Genomic DNA, 24,531 nt, shown 5'->3' with positions numbered 1-24,531 from the left:
TTTATTAGTGGAAGAAGCCAACAAGCTCACCTTTGGACAGCCACTGGAAGTCCAGACCCCTCATCAAGTGCAAGGGATTCTAGATACAAAAGGTCACAATTGGGTAACTGGAGGCCGTCTTATTAAGTACCAGCCTTTGCTCCTTGACTCCCCAGAGCTAACCCTCAAAACTTGCCACACTTTTAACGCCACTACACTAATGTTCGCCAAAAGCCCAGAGCTAACACATTCTTGCCTCAAAACCCTTGACTGGGTCTATGCCTATAGGTCTGACCTAACAGACCAGGCCACAGAAAACCCTGAGGAAGAATGGTTTACTGATGGCAGTAGTTTCATTAAACATGGAGTTAGGAGGGCAGGGTATGCTGTTGTGAGCATGCATAGTGTCAGAAGCAAAACCTTTGCCACCTAAAGGCTGAACTGATAGCTCTAACCCAAGCCTTAATCCTAGGGGAAGGAAAGATTGTAAATATATACACTGACTCAAAATATGCCTTCCTTGTTTTACATGACCACACAGCTATCTGCAAAGAGAGAGGACTCCTAAATGCAAGAAATTTCCCTATAAAATATAGGGCTGAGATTTTACATCTCATAGAAGTGGTTCAAAAACCAAAACAGATAGCAGTCATTCACTGCCACGGGAACCAAAAGGGAACTTCTCAAATTTCCCAAGGAAACAACAGGGCAGATCGGGAAACAAAGAAAGCAGTCTTGATGCCCATAACTGAAATGGCATTAATCCCATCTCTTACCCCTTCTAACGTTATACCCAGGTACTCAACTTCCAAAGAGAACTGGACATGAGACAGAGGAGGAACTAAGGGAATGGATGGCTCGTGGCACATAGATCAGAAATTGCTCATACCTCTCTCTGACCAATGGAAAATTATTATAGGGCTACAAGATTCTTTCCATCTGGGGAGAGATGCAATGTTTATAATTGTTTTCCGTCTTTTTACAGGGAAAAGGCTCCCAGAGACAATTAAAAGAGTTACTTGAGCATGTGCCCTTTGTGCCACCCATAATCCAGGAGGCAACTTCAAGCCTCCCCCTCTTGTTAACCCAGTCCAGCGATGTAGGACTTACCCAGGAGAGGACTGGCAAATAGATTTCACTCAGATGTTCTCTTTCCAGGGTTTCAAATACTTACTAGTCTTTATAGATACTTTTACTGGATGGAGAGAGGCCTTCCCTACTAGAACAGAGAAGGCAACTGAAGTGGCTAAGGCTCTCCTAAAGGAAAGTATTCCTAGATTCAGGTTGCCCCGTCACCTTCAGAGTGACAATGGACCTTTGTTTGTAGTAAAGATCACTCAACAGCTTTTTCAGGCTTTAGGGATTAAATACAACCTCCGTTCATCCTGGAGACCACAGTCTTCAGGAAAACTGGAACAGGCTAATCATACTCTAAAGAAAACCTTGGACAAACTCCATCAGGAAAGGTCAGAGTCATGGTATTGCATGCTGCCAATAGCCCTCTTAAGGGTCAGAGCAGCCCCTAAAACAATCACTAAGTTAAGCCCTTTTGAAATGACATACAGAAGAAATGACATACAGAATGACATAGCATGTCCTTACTCTGGACATGCTAACTGACCCAGAAACCCAGGTTCATCTTAAATACATTATAAACCTAGGCCTGGTGCAGAGGCTATACAAGAGCCTGGCAACAGAGTACAGCCCTCTCCAGATGACAGTCCCAGTCACTCTGTTGTAAAACCTGGAGATTGGGAACTTTTAAAGACCTGGAAAAATGAGTTCCCTGGTCATCAGCTACTCACAAAATGGAGGGGTCCTTACCAAGTCCTGCTGAGCACTCCTATAGCAGTTAAACTCCAGGGGGTCACCAGCTGGGTTCATCTGTCCAGAATTAAACCTGTTTCCACTGATATGTTACAAGAACCTGAAGACCTACATTCCAGCCATTCCTGTGAATCCACCCCTTCCTCTGAGTCTCCACAGGATCCGGAGGACCCAGAAAAGCCTGAAAATTCCAGGTGGATGAATGAACCTCTCCAAGACCTGAAGCTTTTATTTGAAAAGGACAAAAAGACTTCTTAGACCCTAGGCTAAGTACCCATAGCCACTATCTTCCTTCTTGCCTTCCGGTACACTTACAGAATAATTGATAGGCTCTGGTAGATTTAGATAACTATTGTCTTCTTTGCTCTCACCTTTGCTTTTGGAATTTACTAAACTTCTCTGCCCATGCTAGGTGATTTAAATATGACTCTGACTGGTGCTACTATGAAGCCTTAGCTTTTCTATGCCTATTTCCCTTATCCACAGGATGGACAGCAGCTCTGGTTCTCATTGCACAAACTCTTGCTTCCTCCACTCTATTGACGGAATGCTGGATTTGTTTACCCTGAGCTAAGTCCATTGTGGACCAGAGCAACCCTCTTGTCCATCTTGTAAGGAATTATAGCCAAGTTCCTGATGGAAAATGGTCTTCTACCAGAGACCCAAGGCTCAGAACGGTAATGTACGGAGTCAGAATTGTTCATTTTCCTACTGAAGAAAATTCTAATGTCTCTTGCCTAACCCTCCCCTTAGCAACAGAAGGAGAATATGAAGTCAAACTGGGAGGACAAAGAACTGGCATTAAAGCACCCCAGCATTTTATAATGCCCCCCCAAGCCAGAATTCCAGTTACTTATTTGTGCTCAAACTCTAACTCGCTACCCAAAGGAAGAACGATCCACACAGGAGAAGCAGATAGTAGGACGGATGTGGATGGAGCGGGTTGGTTTTGTAGCTGCAGAAATTTTCCATAACAATAGAATTGGATGGCTAGGTCTTTTTTTTTTTTTTAAAAAAAACATCTTTATTGGAGTATAATTGCTTTACAATTTTGTGTTAATTTCTGCTGTATAACAAAGTGAATCAGCTATATGTACACATATATCCCCATATCCCCTCCCTCTTGAGCCTCCCTCCCACCCTCCCTATCCCAACCCTCTAGGTGGTCACAAAGCACCGAGCTGATCTCCCTGTGCTATGCAGCTGCTTCCCACTAGCTACCTATTTTACATTTGGTAGTTTATATATGTCAATGCTACTCTCACTTCGTCCCAGTTTACCCTTCCCCCACCAGATGGCTAGGTTTTAAAACTTTGGGTGAGTTAGTCTACCGTGCCCTGCCAGGATACATTTTCATATGCCAGGTAGATAAAAAACCATGCACCACTAATTGCCTACAAAATAACTCCATGCCCACACAGTGTATGCTGGGAACCTTGATTACCCCTTTCTTAATCCACTCCTTAAACGAATCCAAGCACTGGGCCACTTCATTAAAACTGTTCACACAATTAACTCGAGATTTACCTGGTGGCATCCCGGATGCAGATGCCTATTTCTTTGGGTATACATTGTTACCATGGTGGGGAGTAGCCGCCCACCAACATGTCCTTCGAAACTTGTCTTATACTCTTACTACCATAGGTAACAGTACTGCTAACTCTCACTAATTTACAGAAGTCTCTAGATTCGCTGGCCAAAGTGGTACTTGACAACTGACTGGCCCTGGATTATCTGTTGGCAGAACAAGGAGGGGTACGTGCAGTTGCCAACACTTCTTGTTGCACATACCTTAACACCTCTTCCCAGGTAGAGGCCAACATTGAGAAAATTCGACAACAAGCCACCTGGCTTCAGCAGACAATTAACCACCAATCCTCGGTATTATGGGTGGGAAAATTGAAAACTGGTTCTCCAGCTTGTTTTCCTGGATCCCACAAGATATTAAAACGTTTTTAATGCACTATGATAATCTAAGTGGGAGGGAAGTCCAAAACGGGAGGGGATATCTGTATGCGTATGGCTGATTCATTTTGTTGTGTAGTGAAGGCTAACACAACATTGTAAAGCAACCATACTCCAATAAAAATTAATAAAAAAAGAAAGGGATTTAAAAAATGTAACAGGAAGTGGCTTTAAAAGTAAAAGTATAATAATATTCTTAAAAAGAAATTAAAAATAGAATTAATATTAGATTCTAATTAAGTTCACTCAAAAGATAAATTAAATTTAATTAATTAATTTTTTGGTATACACAGTTGTTTCCTTTATTGGTTCTAGTAATTATAATTACATGTATTTATTAGAGTTCTTTAATCTTAAAAACTTTAATTTCTAGTGATATCTAAGAATTAAGCAATTGTGAACTGTCATGCCTTCCTATACCAGCATTCTTTTTTTAAATTAATTTTTATTGGAGTATGGTTGCTTTACAATGTTGTGTAAAAATAAAATCATGAACCAAAGAAAAAGAACCTCTCTGATGGGAGGTTTCCATTTTCTTATAACCTTCCTTGTTTCAGCCATACTGATTTATGTTATATTTTGCCTAGTGCTCTGTTGTCTTCCATACTGTTGCAAATTTGCAACCAAGACCTTTCAGTCCAAGAAGGAGACCTGGAACCAACAGGTTCAGAACTTCCATTTTAGAAATAGAGAAATATACTAAAATTTTAAGCCTGAGATTAACAAAGATATGCTGACCTTGTATAACCAACTTCCTACCCTTGCTTGAGTCTCTGATTATAGTAGTCTTTTGCTAGTCTTTAGCCCCTGCTTCTCTAATCTAATTATTTAGTTTGTTTTCTCTAGGGCATCACAGGACAATGGTGGTGCAGGGACTCCAACCACTCCCCACAGCCAATCCTGCTGAAATAACAGAAATCACCCTGGGGCCCCTTAATGAGACAGGGCAAGAGTTCTGTGACCCCAGTTAGGTAGGGTCTACAAGACCCTTGCCAGCCTGAGGAAGCTATGGAAGATAGACCTTTGTCCTTCATCTTCCCCATAAATATTTCTTGGGGGCTACTTCTCCCACGGGGTATTTGAGGCAGGAGGTAGATGCCCTCCCTAGGGCTAAGCTATTGGAGATTCAGTACCGGTGGACCGATACTCTAAGATGAGAATAGTAGGACAATTGAGAGAGGAGCTGGGCCCTGCCCAGATAGAAGATAAGAGACCACATAGTTCTCATTCTCAAAGTCAAGGAGATCTTCCCAACTAGAAAAGTCCTTGGAAGTCAAAAGGGGAGTGACACCCAACTACCCATAGCCCTCTTGGGTGGAATCCATCTTGGTGCACACATTGGGAGGATCCTGAGGTATACCAAATACGGACTCTGAACCAGGCAAATCAAAATGATTGGCTAAAGGAAACCCAGAAGAAATGCCCCATATAAGTGATTTAAACTACCATGAGGGCTTTATTCTCTTTCTGAGTCCGCCTGTGTCTATCCACATGTACTGTCTCTTTTTCCTTCTAATAAATACTTTACTTGTTTCACTACTTTCCATCTTTGTGGGAATTCTTTTCTGCAAAGCTGAAAGGCCAGGGCCACTGGTCTAGTGGCTAGGATTTGGTGCTGTCACTGCCGGTGGGTTCAAGGACTCCACAAATTTGGACTCCTCCATTGACTCAGACAGCAGCTGTAGCTCCTCAGGGATAAGGAGCAGGATGACCGCCTCAGGGAGGATGCTAGAAGGCAGCAAGACTGGCAGGTTTGGGGGGTTGCCTTCTGGCATAGGCCTGGAGCTGTTGGGTAGGCCCATTGTTGGGACTCCTGACACAGATGGTCCCAGAATTTTCCTGGTGCACTGGGGCTCTGGCAACAGGTCATGCTGATGCCATAGCCTTCCAGGGGGCAGCAGAGAGGGCAGGGTGGGGTGAAAGAGAGTAGGGAGGGGCTCTCCAAGGACAGAAATTGTCATGGAACTGCTGGGACTTGTAGGACTTGAGATAGTGCTTAGAAGTATGCTAAGGCTCTGAGGAGGTGGGGACCTGAGTTTGTCAGGTCTGGAGGGTAATGAGATTTTGGGTTTATTGGGGATTGTTGTCTTAGGTTTGGAAAGTGATAAGCTTAGGGGAGTTTGATGAGGTGGGGCACTAGGTTTAAGAGGTGATGGGATTTTAGGGGTCTTGGGTAAGAGGATCCCAGGTCTAGGGTACGGCAGGTTGTTTGGGGTCTTAGGAGCAGGAACACTTGCTCTGGTGTGTGATGGGTATTTGAAAAACTGATGTGTGGAGACTCCAGCCCTGGGCTGTGACAGACTTTTGGGTGACTGTGATGTAAGTACCCCAGGTTGGGGGTGTGATGGGGCATCTAATTTAGGTTGTGATGGAGAACCAGGTTTGGAATGCAGCAGAGTAACATGTTTCATAGAGCCACCTTTGGGCTGGGCTGGGGTGCTAGGATTCAGAGGTGGGACTTGTGTCTTGGAATTCATGGGTAATAGGGTACCAGAATTCTGATGTAATGGCGTGTTGGGCTTCAGAAGCAATAGGCCACCAGAATTTGAGGGCACAAAGGCAGCAGGTGGTATCCTAAAGTTGGCTGAGCCAAGTTGCCAGAATCCTGTTGTGCTGGAATTTGGGGCTTTGGTGTGCGAGGGTGGATGGGGTACTAGGGCTCTGACCCAGTGGCTCCAACTCCTTGGAACTGGGCAGGAGTAGTTGAGGATAAGTAGAACTTTGGTTTCACAAGCCTTGATTTGGGAGAAACCTTGGGAACCAAGGCTGGCTGGGCTGTGCCTGCCCTTAGGCCATGACTGCTGGTGGATGAGGGCATGATGGTGCCTAGTCCATCTGCGGTGAAAGTCTGTTTCCTGACTTCAGTGGCTTCTTTGGGCTGCACCATGACCAGTGATGTCAGAGGTGTGACAAAATCTTATTCAAAGGACAGGTTGAGGACCTTGGAAGCCAGCAGGTGGTGAGTGCTGGCATCGTGAGCTTGGAAGTGTGCCTCCAGCAGTTCTCCAGAGGTGATGTTGGCCCAGAGGCAGCGTATGAAGTGGGCTACATTGGGGGCTGGCTCCCCTGGGCAACCAAAGACATTCTGGCTGCTGTTGGTGGCCACCTCACTGTGGCAGGCCCCGAGAAGCCGACCCCTGGGGCCACGGGTTGCCAGGTAGATGTCTAGTTCCTGCTCTCCTGGTTGCACTTGGCCTGCCACCACCAGCTCCGAACCACCAAAGTAGTTGGGGAAAAAGGCCCAAGGTGAGGCCCCAATCAAGCCACCTAGGTAGTCCAGATGCACATCTACCAGCAGAGGCATGGAGATCTCTTCACAGAGGCCCTCCAGCTGTAGGGCTGTGTTGGTGTCCTCACATATGGGCCAGGCTGCTCCTTGGTTCTCCAGGGACAAGCGACGCAGCAGTGGGAAGTCAGCATCATCCCCAAAGGCCAAGCTGACCTTGGGACACTCTGTTGTCCAGTGCCTGACGGATGTTGGAGAGGATCACACTGGGAGTTGTCACTCCAGCCATGGGCTCCCCATCTGTCAGGAAGATAATGAGAGGGATCCTCCCCACACTGTGACCCCTCCCAGGCTCCTGGTTTCTATGGTTCAGCACTGAAGTAGCTGCCAGCAGAGCTGCATTGATGTCAGTCCCTAATTGGAGAGCAGACTGTGAGACCATTTTTTCTAGTAACTTCTACCCGCATTGGACACACTGGGTACCTCACCAACCTCCCAGGCAGAGTCATATCTCCTTATCTTTGCTCACACTGTTTCCGCTGCTCATCCTTCCCAAATCCCCACCCCCACACAGGCTCCCTGAGATCTGACAGTGGGGCCCACATGTCCTTGGTTTTTATCACTCCCTGTCTCAGACTGCTCTGACTGTTTCCTGGGGGGATGTCTCATTCTCTAGTCAGATTGGCAGATCCCCAAGGATAGCATCTCCACCTCCATGCTACAGGGGAAAAAGGGCTGAGTTGTCAGGAGGTGGTGGGTGGGGGAGACTTCAGTAATCGTCTGAGAGAGGATTGATCAGAAGCCAAAATCAGGGCAGCAGCTTGCTCAAATACTTAGAAATAAATATCTAGATTATTGATTAAAAAAACACAAAAGTTTCAGCAAATTCTTTTGAGTATGTGCTTTAAAGAGGAGGAAATTCAGCCCCAAAGAGGAATGTGTCCTAAAATACATGGAGATTTAGCTATGCTCTTTCCACTAGGCAAAGAAACACAGAAGGACAAAGGGACATATTTGTGTAAAATGTAACAGTGATATTTCAGACATTATGAGAGGTGAAGTGGATGGGTGCATGAAGGGAGGGTTTCAAGAATTTCCCATGTAACCACAGCCTGCCAATTTGGGTGGGTAGGTCTAACACAGCCAGCAGCTTCCACGTGCCCCAGGTAGTCCTTGGCACTGGGGACATTCTGGATGGTGGCCTGGATGGAGCCTCTGGCTTTCCAGACACTAACTGTGTCAGAAAAGGAGATGATGTTGAAGTAGTCGCTGACCGGCAGGTTACCAAGGATCACACTCATGGCCTTTTTAATCTGTGGGATATAGATGATGTGAAGGAGATGGACCAAGACTTGAGGTCTTGTTCAAGACTGAAAGGCTCTTTCTATACAAGGTACTAAGTGTTGTATGGTTTTAATGTTCTCTGACTCCAGCACTTTAAGTCTAGGATTCTTAGGCCAAAATGCTCTATAGGCTCTAATGGATCAAAGCCTAGAACTGTACTGTCCAATGGTAACTGCTAGCCACATGTAGTTATTTAAATGTAAATGTAAGTTAGTTACAATTAAAGAAAAAGTTAAAATTCTGTTTCTTCATTTGCAGTAGCCACGTTTCAAGGGTTCAATAACCTCATGTTGCCAGCAGCTACTGTACTGGACACTGTTTAGAACATTTCTATCATCAAAAAAGTTCTACTGGACAGTGGTGATCGAGAAGGTTCAAGTTCTATGCTTTCAGAGAGCTAGGATTCATGAGTTCTATGGTTTCTGAGCCCATGATCAAGGATTCAATGATTCGAGGGCCCTAAAGTTTAAGAGCTTTACGACAGGTATTTATAGCTACCTTTCAATGACTTTGCATGCTTTGGTTCTCTGTTCTCTCTAATCTGTTCTTCTACCTCAATTTCTGTTTCTTCCAGGCTGGTCTTCTCACCAGCCTCCAGATAACCTAGATTCTATTTCGTCTCCACAACTTTGTCCTTTACTTATTCATACCTTCATAGTTCCTTCAGTTGCTCTTTCTCTGGGCAGCCCTTCCTTGATTGCCTAGTCTGATCCATGCCCTTCACACCCAGATATTCCCTGTCCCACACTATTTGCTGACTATCTTACGTGGAATATTTTCATTCTCCATACAGATCTTGAGTCCTCTGAGAACAGGGCTTAGATTGCTACTTCCTCTTGGCTCCCTTCTCCATGACAATATTTAGTATAGGGCTACGCTCAGGGAATACAATATGTAGGTTCCAGTATTAGGGTACCATTTATAGGATAATTGCTATGCTCCTGGCAGTGCAATTTTAGATGCATCAGCTCATTTCATCTTCACAGCAACACAATGAAGAAGGTACTAATATTATCCTCATTTTACAAGAGATGACATTAAGCCTCAGAGAGTGGAGTGGCCAGCTCAAGGTCACACAGCTAGTCATTGATAGACCAGGGACTCAAATCTGTATTTTGGAGGTGGTAAATCCAGTGATTTTAAGCATAATATACACCTTCAACCTTTTATAGAGGTGTGGATTCTAGAAACCACAGGAAGGACATTTGTGGCTTGCCTTTCTCTACATCTTAAACTGATAGAAGATGCCTTGAATGCTTTTAAGGGAATCAGAATATTTCCTGCCATAAGATGAACTCAGGGGATAAGTCACACATTCTGGGATCAGGAGCTGAGCACCGGGGACTTCCCTGGTGGTCCAGTGGCTAAGACTCCACACTCCCAATGTAGGGGGCCCTGGTTCAATCCCTGGTCAGGGAACTAGATCCCACATGCCACAACTAAGAGTTCTCATGTGGCAACGAAGATCCTGCATGCTGCAACTAAAAAAAGAAAGAAAGAAAAAAAGATCCCACATGCTGCAAATGAAAAGATCCCACATGCCACAAAGAAGATTCCACAAGCTGCAACTAAGACCTGGAGCAGCCAAATAAATAAATAAATATTTAAAAAGAAAAAAGGAGCTGAGCACCATATTCCTGCTTCCATTGAGAGGGCTGACACATAAAGGATGGCTTCCCTGAGAATCTCCTGTTATCCAGGGACAGATTACGTTTTTAAAAGTATGTTGTTTAATCTCCTATTACTTTGAGATTTTCCAGCTATCTTTCTGTTGCTGATTTGTAGTTTTATTCCATTTAGTCTGAGAACATACTTTGTATGATTTATATTATTTTAAATTTGTTAAGGTGTGTTTTATGGCCCACAATGTAGTCTGTCTTGGCAAATGTTCCACATGAGCTTGGGGCAAATGTGTATTGTGCTGTTGTTGGATGAAGCGTTGTGTAGATGTCAGTTAGATTCAATTAAATGATGGTGTTGTTCAGTTCAACAATGTCCTTATGGATTTTCTGCCTGCTGGATATGTCCATTTCTGATATAGGGAAGTTGAAGTCTCCAACTATAATAGTGGATTTGTCCATTTATCCTTGCAGTTCTATCAACTTTTGCCTCATGTATTTTGACACTCTAATGTTAGGTGCATACACATTAAGGATTATTATGTCTTCTTGGAGAATTGACCCTTTTACCATAATATAATGCACCTTTTAATCCCTGACAATTTACTTGCTCTGAAGTGTACTTGGTCTGAAATTAATATAGCTGTTCCAGCTTTCTTTTGATTAGTGTTAGCATGGTATATGTTCTTTGCATCCCATTACTTTTATCTATCTGTGTCTTTATATTTAAAATGGGCTTCTTGTAGAAAACATAGTTGGTTTTTGTTTTTGTTTTGTTTTGACACTGACAGCTTCCGTCTTTTTTTTTTAATTTTTAAAATTTTGTTATGGTAAGAACACTTAACATGAGATCTAGTCTTTTAAATTTTGAAGCAATTTTTAAGTCAGCCGTACTGTTTTTTTTTTTAACATCTTTATTGGAGTATAACTGCTTTACAATGGTGTGTCAGTTTCTGCTCTATAACAAAGTGAACCAGCTATACATAAACATTATATGGAAGCTTCTGTCTTTTAATTGGTGTATTTAGACAAGTCATCATTAAGGTGATTACTGATATAAGTAGATTAATATTTGCTATATTTTAAACTGTTTTCTCTTTGTTTCCCTTTTTTTTCTTTGTCTCCTACTCTTTTCCTGCCTTCTCTGGTTTCAGTCGAGTGTTTTATATGACCCCATTGTCTCTCGTCTCTTAGCATATCCATTATGTTAAGAAAATTTCTTAGTGGTTGCCCTGGAGTTTGCAACATGCCTTTACAACTAATTACAGTCCACATTCAAATAACACTATACAGCTTCATGAATAGTTCAAATACCTTGTGACAGAGTAGTCCAATTCCTCTATCTTGTCCTTTATAACATTGCTGTCATTAATTTCACTTATCAGTAAACTATATTCACTGAATACATTGTTGCTATTATTATTTTGAACAAATCATTATCTGTTAGATCAATTAGTTAAAAAATAAAATATATTATTTTACTTTTATTTATTCCTTCTCTAACAATCTTCCTTTCTTTATGTAGATCCAAGTATCTGAGCTATCCCGTTTTCATTCTCTATGGAGAACTTCTTTTAACATTTAGCTGTGCAAGACAGGTCTACTGGTGACAATTCTCTCAATATTTGTTTGGCTGATAAAGTCTTTATTTTTCACTTTGGAAGGACAATTTTGCTGCATACAGAATTCAAAGTGAGTGGTTTTTTCCTTCAACACTTTGAATGTTTCACTACACTCTCCTTTTCCTTGCATGGTTTCTCAAGAGAAATTCAATGTAATTCTTATTCTTGTTCCTCTATAAGTAAGATATTATTTTCTGTGGGCTTTTACAGGATTTTCTCTTTGTCTTTAATTTTCTGCAGGTCGAATAGGATATGCGTACATGCACATTTCTTGGTATTTATCCTGCTTAGTGTTCTCTGAGCTTCCTGGACCTGTGGTTTGATGGATGTAATTTATTTTGGAAAATTTGTATCTGTTATTCCTCCAAATATTTCTTCTGTTACTTTCTTTCTTTTCCTTATGGTATTCCCATTACACATGTTACACTTTTGTACATGTACACAGTTCTTGGATATTTTGTCTTTGTTTTTTTTTTAACATCTTCATTGGAGTATAATTGTTTTACAATGATGTGTTAGTTTCTGCTCTACAACAAAGTGTATCAGCTATACATATATCCCCATATCTCCTCCCTCTTGCGTCTCCCTTCCACCCTCCCTATCCCACTCCTCTAGGTGGTCACAAAGCACTGAGCTGATCTCCCTGTGCTATGCGGCTGCTTCCCACTAGCTATATATTTTACATTTGGTAGTATATATAAGTCCATGCCACTCTCTCACTTCATCCCAGCTTACCCTTCCCCCTCCCCGTGTCCTCAAGTCTATTCTCTACATCTGTGTCTTTATTCCTGTCCTGCCCCTAGGTTCTTCAGAACCATTTTTTTTTTTTTTAGATTCCATATATATATATTTTTCATTCTTTTTTCTCTTTGCTTTTCAGTTTGGGAAGTTTCTATTGTCATATCTTCAAGTTCATTGATTCTTTCTTTGGCCATGTTCAGTTTCCTAATGAGCCCACCAAAGGCATTTTTCATTCCTGTTACAGTGTTTTATATTTCTAGTATTCTTTTTAATTTTCTTAGGATATCCATCTCTGCTTAAATTTGCCATCTGTTCTTGTATGTTGCCCACTCTTCCCATTAGAACCATTAGCATATTAGTCATACTTATTTTAAATTCCTGGTCTGATAATTTCTAAGCTCTGCCATATCAGTTTGGTTCTGATGCTTGATTCATTTCTTCAGATTGTGTTTTTCCTTTTAGCACTCTTTGTATATTTTTGTTGAAAGCCAGACATGAGGTATGAGGTAAAAGGAAATGAAGTAAATAGACCTTTAGTGTGAGGTTTTATGTTTATCTTATTAGGAGTTAGGTTGTGTTTGTTGGTTGCTGCAGTTGTGGGTGTCAGAGGCTAAAATTGTTTCTAGAGTCCTTGTTTTTGTTTCCTATGTTGTCTTGGATTTCCCTAGAGACTCTTTCATAAATAGAGTACAGGCTTCCAGTTCTTTCAACTGTAACCTCCTGCTTTTACACAGGGACCCAGCTGATATGGTGGTCATGCATGGGGGGAGGAGAAACATTCTATAGTTCTAGGATTAGGTCTCAGTCTTTTAGGGCACCTAGCCCCTGGAATATGCTCATCACAAGTTCTTTCAGCTTTTATCCTGCCTTAGATGAAATGGGAAGACTAAAAAGGTTTGGAGTTGGGTATATCCCTTCCCATACATTAAAGGCTAGAGGAGACAGTTTTCAATACTTCCCTTCTCCCAGTTTGGTTATATTCTCATAAAACACAAGTCAGTTAGCCTTAGGTCGGATGGCCTCTGTGGTTCAAAATGTCAAGGTAAAAAGGTTACACTGTCCCAAGACACTAGAACTGTATATTTCTAGAACCCTAGAGTACAATGGTTTGAAACGCTGCTTCCAGAACTTCATGGATTCAGGCTCTAAAGTCAAAATCTCTTTGGCCTATGGCTCCAGGATTCTGTTTCAAGGGTGCTATGGTAGGTGAGGTACAAGACTGAAGCCTAGATGGACCCAGGACTCTATGGCTTCTAAGCCCTATAAGGCCAGTGCACTGTATTCTTCTGGCTATATAGTCAAACAAAACAAAACAAAACAAAGCTGTGGCCCCTTGACAGTTCTGAATCTAAAATGACTACAGTTTTAATGTTTTGACTCATGCTTTATGATGCCAGAGTACTCTAGCCCAAAGTCTCTATGACTCTGGGCCTTTATGAGACCTGGAGGTTTGTGGTTGAGGCTCTTGATGGATTCAGGCCCCACAGTCCTATGTTTCAGTGTTCCTATGATTCTGTGGCTCCATGTCTACGTGGCTCCTGATATGTAAGGTACCAAGACTCTAAGGTAGGCCTAGGCCTATAAGGTCCAAAGGTGATGGGATGGCAGGGTGTCTTGTCTCAGGGAACCACTGTACCAGCACTCTCTGCTTTCTGAGCTTTCTAAATCAAGAGCAATGAACGATCCCCAGGGTCCTTGTTACCTGCTTCATTTTGGTACCAAACATGGAGCCGCTCGCGTCAATAACAAACACCACGTTTTTCTTAACAGGTGGAAGGCTTCTGGGTGCAAAGTAATGAACAAAATAGCCATCGCAAATCTGGAGAAAAAGAAGTGGAATCAACAAAAACTGTGAAAGCCAGTCTAAATCAAGTCCCCTCTTATTTTGCTGCATAAAACCCTGCTCTTTTCCTTCCTAGGCCTTATCACTGTTGCTATTAAATAGGCATTTGTGGGATTGTTTGCTCAATGTCCATCTCCTCCACCAGAAGTGTATCTCTGCTGGTCAGGCTGCCAGCCCAGGGCCTGCCCCTGAGCTGTGGAGAAAATGAGACTGGCTTGTGGCCCAAGGCTCCAGGGATCAGGATCTCTGTAATATGTGAGTTCCTGTCTGTGAGAGCTGGGCTTGCATAGTCTTGAGGGCCCCTAGGGACGTTTTGCCTGGGCTCCAGGAACTGAGAGTGTTGTTTTAACCTCCCTCTATAGAGTGAGCCTGGGGCCCGGCTCCATTGCTGCCAGGGGCTGGGAGTTTGCAGGGCCTCCCTCTCCTCCTTAAACCTCCTTTCTGCTGTTGCTGGGCAGAGCAGGGAGGGGAGGAGGGAGCAGAGGCTGAGTGAGCTATTTGTTCAGAGGGGATTGGTTAGACCAGGTGCAGATGCCTTGGGCTATCGGGGATATGATTGGCTGCTGACCCCCTTCCCCCACTCCATCTCTCCTTCTGCAGAGCCTGGGGCCTGGGACAGTTGGGGGAAGGGGAGGGGGAAGCTGGAAGGGCCCCCAGGACCAGTGGCAGCTCAGCCTAAGGAAGTATAGGCTTGCTGAGGGTCTGAGCTGCCCAGGAGCCTGAAGCAAGCTCTGTCCTGGGATAACCAGCTTATTCTCCTCTCAGCCCTTCAGGCATTCTCCGGTCACAAAGCTGGACACACTATCTCCTCCCATCTTGGAGGGCGGGAGGGGGGTGGTGGAGAGCAGGAAGGAGATGGGAGGACATCTTGCTCTTCCCCTCCACCCCAGCCTTTGAATTAATTCACAAGCACAAGCGTAGGCTTTGTCTGCACTTTTTCCTGGCACTCTACAGCAGTTCCCCAAGCCCTGGGTCAACCATCCTGCAACTGCCCAAGCCACAGGCAGAGTCCAGCTGCCCTTCTGTGTTCTTCCCATACCTGGGTAGGTGAGACTTCTGGGAAAATCACATTCCTACCTCTCCATGGTCCCAGGCTCACCAGTGACCCCACACCTCACATCCTATTATGTAAACCAGAGGCATGACCCAGGTCACCAACCTCTCACACTCCCTTCAACTGTCATGCCACCCCATTCTCAGGAAATGCCTCCCCTCCCTCTTCATGAAAAAATTAAGGGCACCAGGCCATGTCCCTTGGACTGCCCACCCCACCCTTGCGCAGGGTCCACACACCTATATGCCTCCTCCCTCTACTGAAAGACAAAACAATCCTTCCCTGACCCCATGCATGCCCAGCCTCCAGTACCTCCTCCACCAGCCAGACTCCTACTCTCCAACCCAGCCCATGCACCCGACTGGGTCTTCTTTAGAGTTTAAAAATGTTGGTGTCTTTTCCATCCACTAAGACAACCTCCATTCATCCCAATCCCACCCAAACTTCAAATCAGCTCCTTTCTTCCCGGTAGCATGCCAAGGTAATGAACTCGGCAGCTGCAATGGTCTTCTCACCTCCGGTTTACTCCTCTGCCCACTGCAGCCTGGCTCCCACCCCCACCGCTGATCCATCTCTCACCAAAGGTAGCAACGACCAGTTGGTTGGAAAACTCAGTGGGTGTATTTCAGTTCTCACCAGACTGCACCTCCCTGATATATTTCACAATTGACAATCACTTCTGCTCCTCAGAAGAATCTTTTCCCCTGGGATCCAGAGAGGATGAACACTCCTTATTCTCCTACCAGCTCTCAGGTCCATCGGATTCAGTCTCTTTCTTCAGCTCCATTTCCCCACTGTCCCTTAAACAGTGTTGCCTAATATTTGTCTGTCATGGCGTGCAAAGAGAATGATTACGTTTGTGTAGCACAATGGAGGGAAGTGGTGGGGATTTACAGCCCTGAATAGGCTGATGGCAGCTCCGTGGGGCCAGATACCCCAAGGGCTGTGGAGATCAATAGCTCCTAGACTGGGAAGCTCTACCTTAGCAACTGCCATCCTGGGTCTGCTCTTCTGGCTCTATACATTTGGCCTGGGTCACCTCTCTAGCTCTCTTGGATTCAACCCCTGAATCTCCACTGCTGACCCCACAACTCTTTCCCCAGTCCGATGCTCTTCACTCTTCCCCCTCCACAGCTTCATACACACTCACCATTGGACCTGTTCCCTTGGATGGCTGAAGCCTCCAATGTATGCTGCCCAAACAACAAATTCATTACCTTCCTCCCATCTCAGCCTTGCGTGTCTCTGTCATTTAGAGGCACCATCATCCACATGGTCACTCCAGATACAAACCTGAGTGTCACCCCTGAATCCTCCTGTGTCCCTCACTCCTCACATCCAACCAGCCACAAATTCATGCTGGTTTGATCTGCTGGATATGTCTCAGGCCCAACCCGCCTCGCCATCCCAAACTAATGAAGTCCAAATTTAGGGCTCCTTTCCCTCTGGTTTCCCTGCTTCTCCTGGGGCCCCTCCCGTCCATGCATCGTTGCAGCAGCTGCAAGGTCTGGTCTTTCTAAACACAAACCTCATAGCATCATTCCCTCTCAGGGCTCCCTGGGCATGTTCAACATAAATTTTATGTTCCTTATCAAGCCCCTGCAGCACTCATGGCCTTCAGTCTCACCTCTTAGCATTTCTTGGGCCTCAAATCAAAACTCCAGGAACTCCAATCCACTTGTAGTTCCCTACACACCCCTGGATATTTCCAGCCTCTATTCTTTGTATCATGCAGCCCTCAGTTTACTAGACTGCCTTTGCCTTCTGAGAGCCCCCCTTCCCAACTTGGCACACTTCTTTGAATTCTTTAAGACCCAGGTCAGGCTCCCTGACCTCCTCACCCCTCATGATGGCTTCCATCATACTTATGTTGTCATTGATAAAGCACTTCTCATCTTGTGTCATTCTCGTGTCTCTCTGTTTCACCTGGAGACAGTGAATAAGATCTGTGTGTGATTCACTTCAGGGTTCCTGACATCAGCCAGCAGTGGGCATAACGGATTAGGTGCCCATGGAGTAAATGTGTTGGGCTTTGAAAGGCGGGCATACTCAAGTAAAATGGGAGGTGAATTGAGGGGTTCTTGGTTGGGGGATGCAGGAATCATAGCACACAGTGGATGGGAGTATCAGTCGTACTATTTAATGCCTAGTTCCGTCTGTTCTATCTGTATCTTTACTCCAGGCAATGATGGGAGAGGTAAAGAATGAACAAGCAGACAAATGTCTCAGTTCACACGTGCACGCGCGCGTGTGCACTCACACACACACACACACACACACACACACACCAGAACACCAGGTTAAGGCCCTGCTGCCACCTACTGGCATGATACCCTCAGCTCCTATTCTGAGAGGGTGAATTGCTTCTATTCCCCTTACACAACAGGCCTCTGTTATACCTCTGTGCCTCTGCATATGCGATTCCCCTCTCTCTGCATGCCCTCCCCTTCATCCTATCGGCCCAGGTGGAGGTAAAGTCTATTCAGTTTTCCTATGCTAACTTAAAGGCCAACTCGTTCAGGAAGGCTCTCGTGAAACCCTCCTCAGTGGTATCCATACGTAACCCATTACATATTTATACACAGCCCTTAGAACCTTTTATGACTGCTCTGGCTCTATGTATCGAGTTACCTCAGGATGGGACATTTCCAAAGGGAGATTAGGGACTGTGTCCAACTCATTCCTGACTTCCCAGAGTCACTGAGGGCAGGACTGGGCTAGAGATGTTTCCAGCTTGATGGAGGTGAGTCCACATATGAATGAATGAATGAATAAGTAAGTGCATGAGGAGAGGTGTAACCAAAGCACTATACTAGCCCAGAGCAGAGAGAGGAATTGTAAGTGGGGTGGGGTCATCATGGAGGTGGCACTGAAGCAAGGTTTTCAGGGATGAGGAGGACACTCACCAGTGGAAAAAGGAGGGAGAAGACATTCCCAGGGCAGCAGACAGTATGAGCACATACTCAGGCACAGATGACTGGCAGGTTCAGGTGCTTTGGGACATTGGTGTGTGGTGTGGCGTGGTGTGGGGCAGCTGGAGGATGGTTTGTGTGCTGGAGGCAGTGAGAGGTGTGGTGGGAGAAGCAGGCTGGGACCAGACCTCTCAGGCTGCCATGCAATTGTTGTTGTGAAGCCAAGGGTCCCGGATCAGCCTCTACCCCTCTGGTAGAGCGTGGGACCTCTGCACATTCTTCGTGAGTGTGTGAGCTCAGAATTTAAGGGTTCCCTGTTTAGGCAAATGGCTCAAGTGAGGCAAAAAGAATTTTTAAAACTTAGAGACATCCAGAAAGCCCAAGAGAACATGAGAGTATCAGAGCTGCAGAAAGTGTGAGAGACTAATCGCTGGCCAATGGTTGCCTTTCCGAAAGGTCTGGTTAAGAGTGGGCTATGACTTGCTTCAGTTAGGAATGTATTCACCTGGATCTTGATTCAGTTTATACAGTTCCGGGTGTCCAACCCTTTGGGGGACACATGTGCCTCACCAGGTGTGAAGTCATGTGTCGCTACACACCGTCCTATCCGTGTTCACTAGTCCTCACTGATCCCTAGGGAGAAACAAACGTGCACCTTGTGGAGGCCAGCGCCTTGTTTCCCAGGTCTGTCTGACTCCAGAGCCCACGCTCTTTCCATTCTCCTGGCCCTCTCACCTGCACGTCTCCAACGATGTCCTCCATGACTACATCATACTGGACCACGAAGTCGGCCCTGATACCTGAACTGGAGAAGGCAGACTGATCTTGCAGTGTCGCGCAGAAGGTAATTCGGACACTGGTCTCTCCCCTCTCAATCCTGGTGGATGGGGGCGAGTCAGCCTCACCTGCATGGGTGGGGAGGGGTTAGGTGGGATGGAGAGCTCACCAGGCAGAAAGTCAGGTAAAGGGACATCAAAAGAGGCAATATCTGGGGAGGGTGAGAAGTAAGCCCTGCACCACCTGCTGTTCCTTTTGCCTGCAACGCCCCTCCACCTGCCCAAATGCTACATTCCTCTCCCAATCCTACAACCAGCTCCCCCTACTCTGCCTCTTCCACGGGCCCAGCCTGACAGACCCAGCCCCCACTCAGCTCCCAGGCTCTGGCAGCCTGGCCCTCACTCACAACTTCATCCTGGCTCATTTGCCATCCATCCAGGGAGCCCAGTCTCTGGAGGAGTGTCATGTCCCCAGGAGCCTGGATCTCCTCCCGGAGAGACCGTGTCGTGTGTGTTGTGGAGAGAGACAGATACACAGTCAGGGCCTCGGTCTCCTCCCATGCCCCTTACTGCTGTGGGAAACTGCAGCCCAGCAACGTTCTCTTCTAGATAGAATTTCATGTGTTTTCTTCCCCCTCTGGCTCCTTGACTCTCAGAATCACGTGTGTGAATAAGACTTTTAGCGCCTCATGAAATCACAGATGAACTTCTGGTCCCGGATGTTTGCTGAGCTGGCCACAAGATCAACTCCTCTGGAATTTCAGCCCAAGACAAATGTCCATTTAGACATGCCTCTGTGCCTCCTTTTTTCCAGAAAATGGAAACTAGGGAATTCTGCTCCCCACCCCCCTTTCCTGCTACAGCTGTCAGGAAGCTTAGGGGCAAACTGAGCCCCCATACTCTCTGAGGCGTCTGCTTACATACATTCCCTTGGCTTCCTTCCTTTCAGAGGTCTTTGTTCTGTTTTATCCCCACAGGATTGGCTCTCCCCTCCGTTTTAACCTTTAAGGAGAAGGGGGGAGGGAGCTGCCATTTATAGCTTAGGGTTTAAGCGTGCAAGCTCCAAGGACTCAGATGCTGCCTGTGGGCCCCTGGACAAGTTATTCACACTCTCTAAGCCTCAGGCTCCTCATCTGTAGCACGGGAAGGATAATAGCTCCTCTTTCATAGACAGTGTTTGTGCGAATTCAGTGAGATCATTTATGTAAAGCATTTGGAACCATACTTGGATCTTAGTAAGTGCTCGATAATGCTAATGATTACAATTATCATCAGGTCTTCATTACTCTGTACCAGTGATTTGCAGAGAGGAATTTTCTCAAATTCTCACAGTGGTCCTGGGCCATCGATTGCACGTCCCTATCGTACAGACGGGAAAAGTGAAGCAGAGCCAGTGAGTGATTTGCCTGCTGCCCCACCTTTGGAGAAGGTCAAACCTGGGATTTGAACCCAGGTCTGTGTCTGTCTCTCTCTTGTCTGTATTCCATACTGTCTCTCTGGGTCAGCAGGATCCAAGTAGGTAGGACATCCGAAGCTAAACAGTTTAGCGAGAGTGGCCACATGACATGGGTGATTTCTCTGTGCCTGTCCACTTGTCCCTCAGCGGAGGCGTCTAGGCCGGACCAGTGGTTCTCCAATCTGACTGGACATCAAGTTCACTTGCAAATGGGTTAAAAAGATAGGTTCCTGGGCCCCTCCCCAACCTACTGAAGCAGACTCCAGGAGGGTGGGGTCCAGGAATCTGTATTCTGACAGCTCACATAGCGATTCTGCTGGCCGTAGCCAGTGTGGCCTTCAAACACCTTGAGATGGAAAAACAAACACCTTGAGATGAAGTTTGAAGCAAGCCTGGCAGCCAGGACATCTCTCTGGCATACAGGGCCTGAGATGATGTCCTCTGGGGCAGCCTGCACTTCACACTGTCCTCCCATTGCCCTTCCATTCTCAGTGGTGATTCCAGAGGAAAGCAAGTGTGGGCTCTGAATCCCTTAGCAATGTCAACATATGATTTCATGGAGCTGACCCAGCAACTCCTTCTCCCCTTTTACAATTTCAGGAGGGAAATCACCACTGCGGGAAATGTGGGACTTGCTGGTTTCACACAGCTTGCAAGGATGAGAGCAAGTTTGTAACCGAAATATTTTCAACTCCAAACCTGCCCTCTTCTCCTTGTTTGAATGGGAAAGGAACCTAGGGCAGAAGTGGTATTAGAGGGAAGCAGAGGGAAAAGGGGCAGCTTCCCATTTAGGGAAGGCCAGTCTTATGGTTGACCTGTAGTGCTGCTCACATACTTGTGTGGGTGTTGGTGTGCAGGCGGCTGGTCCTCAGCGGTGGTACGTGAAGATAGCCAATGCCTGTCTTTTCTGACACTGTGACCTCTACACTCAGCCTTGTCACCAATTGGGGTCTCAGGCTCACCACCAGCTGGTACTGGCCCTGGTGCCGCTGCAGCAGCTCCTCGTAGGCGAGAAAAAAGTCACCTTTGTGGCTGTTGCCAGCCTGGTGAAGATGCGAAACTTCTCTGATTCTCAGTCCCTGGTCTTGAAAGGGAGGAGGATGAGAGATGGGATGTCGTGAGGAGGAGGGGAGCTGTTAGATGACCTAGTTCTGGCTACCCCCTTTCTGGCCCCAGCAGACCTGGCCAGGCTTCTGTTTCAGCTAAGTCCCTCAACCACAGTTAGTTATTCACTCACCCACTTGTTAAACTATCTCTCTCACTCATTCATCCTCTTAAATATTCTGCCTAAGAAATTCTATCACAGGCAGCTTACCCATAAGGAAACTATGTTAGTGAAAATCTGAATCTACAATAAAACAACAAGGGAGTAATGATTTATTTTATAAAAAGAGGTTTCAATTTACACACAATGTCTCTTTCCCTTCAAATAACCCCTCACACCCACCCCTCCCCCATGCTTTAGACTAAGCTTGTTTATACGCCATTAATTCCTCAGTATGCAGTAGCCAAACCTAAAGTTTCCGTGCTTGATGAAACTCTTTTGGAGGCTGAGAGGAAACATTGAAGGAAGACAATACACTTCTGCCATCAGAATGGAACTCAGTTAGGAAACAGGATTTGATTTAGAGAAATCTCACTTGAACATAACCTTACCGGAAGATGCCAGTTCTTAAATAAGCCACATCCTGCTGGCAGGAGGAAAGTGGAAGTAGTGAAGTAAACTCCCATTTATTGAACACCTACTCTCTTATAGGTTTTGCTATTCATTAACTCACCTCATCTTCATGTAATCCTATGAAGTAGAGATCATTATCCCCACATTACAGAGGTAGAGATTGAGGCCAAGTGAGAACATGTGTAAGTCCCTGATCACACATCTAAGATGAACTTGTCATGTTTCAGACTGGTTGGAGCCTTACCTGATGCCTACATGAGCAGCTATTTTTTCCTTGCTGATGGGCTTCCTCATAGATTTTCTTTTCCTGGTGCTTCTCTTTGACTTCTGCAATGTAGACTTTATTGTTGATGGTCCTGATGGAGCAGGAAAGAGGAAGGACAGACAGAAACAGAGAAAGGAAAAAAGAGATGGTCAGTGACATAGACAGAAAGAGACATACAAAGAAGATGGAAGAGGAGGATGAGGGATGGGGAGAGAAAAAGAGCAAAATAGAACTGTGAAGCCAGAGTGAGAGAAGGAAGAAGAGAAGAGAGCAGAGTCCAGGGAGATAAAAGCAGGTGAAGCAGTTATCATTATCTCCATTTGTCAGGTGGGGAAATAGAGACCACACAGTTGGTATATGGTTGACTTGGTGTTAGGACTTTATGTTTTCCAAAGTGTTGAATGAATTCCATGTTTTGGCACATAAAATAATTTTAGGTGGGACACAACTGAACATTTTTATTACAATTGTTATATATTTACTGTAATGTGTATTAAAAATATAAGTAGCACGTTGAACACATGAGCTCATAGATATTGTTACTTAGGATAAGCCTAACTTAGGTAATCTTAAGTGTATCTATTTACAGAAACTATATTAAGTAACTAATATGGTGGGTGGCACAGGCAGTAAAAATTGTGAAAGCAGAATGCAAATTGCTGCAAAGGCATCTGAGATTGACTAGGGAAGGGGCCTTGACCTTAGCGGGCTCAGAGACCAATGAGATACTAATTCAAACTTGTTTTACCCCAGTTTTTCCTATTGCTCTAAGGAAGGTAATAAGGTATAAAGGAGTTCAAAGAAGGGAGGAAGCACTTTTGCCCAAGTCTTCCAGAAAAGGTCCTAGAGGAGGTGGCCTTGGTGGTGGGGGAGTTCAAATTAGGGAAGATTTGGACAAATGATCATCACTGGCCATGCCTCCTCAGTCTCCTTTGTTGGCTCCTTCTCTTCTTGATTCTAAATCTTTGGAACATTCCTAGACTCTGCTCTAGACCTCCCCTTCCTCTCCTCTGTTCTTTCTACAGTCACTCTCTAGGTGAGGTCATCTAGTCCCATGGGTTTAAATATCATTTGCACACAGAGGCCTCCCAAATCTGTATCTCTAGTGTGGACCTGTCTCCTGAACTCCAGACCTATATATGGCTTACTTGACATTTCACTAGCATTTCCAATAGGCACCTAAAGCTTAACATATCCCAAACTGAGTTCCTTGTAGCTCCTCCACCTCCCAAATCTGCTCCTCCCTTGGTTTTCCTTATCTCAGGAAATAGTTGTTCGGCTGGAAATCTTAGAGTAATGCTTGCCTCCCTTCTTCCTCTCATACACCACTTCTAATCCATCAGGGAATTTTGACCCTATCTTTAGATATGTCCACAATCTGATTACTTCTCCCCACACCCACAATTACTACCCTAATCCAAACTACCAACATTTCTTGCTTGGATAAATGCAACAACCTACTAACTGGCCTCCTTCTTTAAAGCCTTGCCTCCTTATTACCTGTTCTCTTCACAGCAGTCAGACAGATCCTAGATCCTGTTAAATCCTAAGTCAGACCATGTCCCTTCTTTGCTCAAAAGTCTATGTGGCTCTTGTCTCAAATCAGAGTAAAGGCCAAAGTCCTCACCAGGGCCTCCATGGTCCTATACTATATGGCTCCCTGTCACCTCTTTAACCCCATCCCCTCCTTCTCTTCACCTTATTTATTATTCTCCAGCCACCAAGGCCTCCTTGCTGTTTCTTGAGTTTTTTCAGAACACTCCTGTTTAAGAGCCTTTACAATTTCTGTTCCCTTTGTTTGGAACACTCTTCCTCCAGATATTGGCAAATCTTATACTCTCTCTTCTTTCAGGTCTTTGTTCAAATGTCATTTCCTCAGAGAGACATCCTTGATCGCTCCTAAACAGCGCCTTCCCACTCACTCTTTATCTCTCTTGCTCTACTTTCTATTTCTTTGTAACACTTATCCATAAACTGACATATACTTCCTTGTTTATTTTTCCCTTATCTGCCTTCTCCATTGGACTGTAAGCTCCTTGAGGGCAGGGATTTTTTCTGTATTAATTGCTACTGTATCCCCAGTACCTGGAATGCTGCCTGGCACATAGTAGGCGCTCAACAATTATTTGTGGAATGGGCATTCAATACAGACAGCAGGAAAACACAGGGACCATGTTTCAGAGAACAGCAAGTAGTTAGATTTGGCTGGAACAGAGAGGTAGGG

General features: G+C 45.1%; 1 protein-coding gene across 1 annotated transcript in view; it reads right to left on the bottom strand.

Moving 5' to 3' along the window:
- ITIH6 (inter-alpha-trypsin inhibitor heavy chain family member 6) overlaps nucleotides 1-24,531 on the bottom strand; it is a 38,154-nt gene that overhangs the window by 7,960 nt on the left and 5,663 nt on the right. The window contains 13 exon segments of the mRNA XM_060292045.1: nucleotides 31-79; nucleotides 5,394-6,349; nucleotides 6,352-6,414; nucleotides 6,417-6,463; nucleotides 6,465-7,216; nucleotides 7,218-7,411; nucleotides 8,139-8,310; nucleotides 14,026-14,142; nucleotides 18,868-19,037; nucleotides 21,200-21,379; nucleotides 21,382-21,443; nucleotides 22,287-22,306; nucleotides 22,308-22,398. Coding sequence (XP_060148028.1) covers nucleotides 31-79; nucleotides 5,394-6,349; nucleotides 6,352-6,414; nucleotides 6,417-6,463; nucleotides 6,465-7,216; nucleotides 7,218-7,411; nucleotides 8,139-8,310; nucleotides 14,026-14,142; nucleotides 18,868-19,037; nucleotides 21,200-21,379; nucleotides 21,382-21,443; nucleotides 22,287-22,306; nucleotides 22,308-22,398 — 2,873 coding nt within the window.

Source organism: Globicephala melas, chromosome X (genome assembly GCF_963455315.2).
Source record: "Globicephala melas chromosome X, mGloMel1.2, whole genome shotgun sequence".
In the NCBI taxonomy this organism is placed as follows: Eukaryota; Metazoa; Chordata; class Mammalia; order Artiodactyla; family Delphinidae; genus Globicephala; species Globicephala melas.
This window is presented reverse-complemented; position numbering and strand designations above follow the sequence as displayed.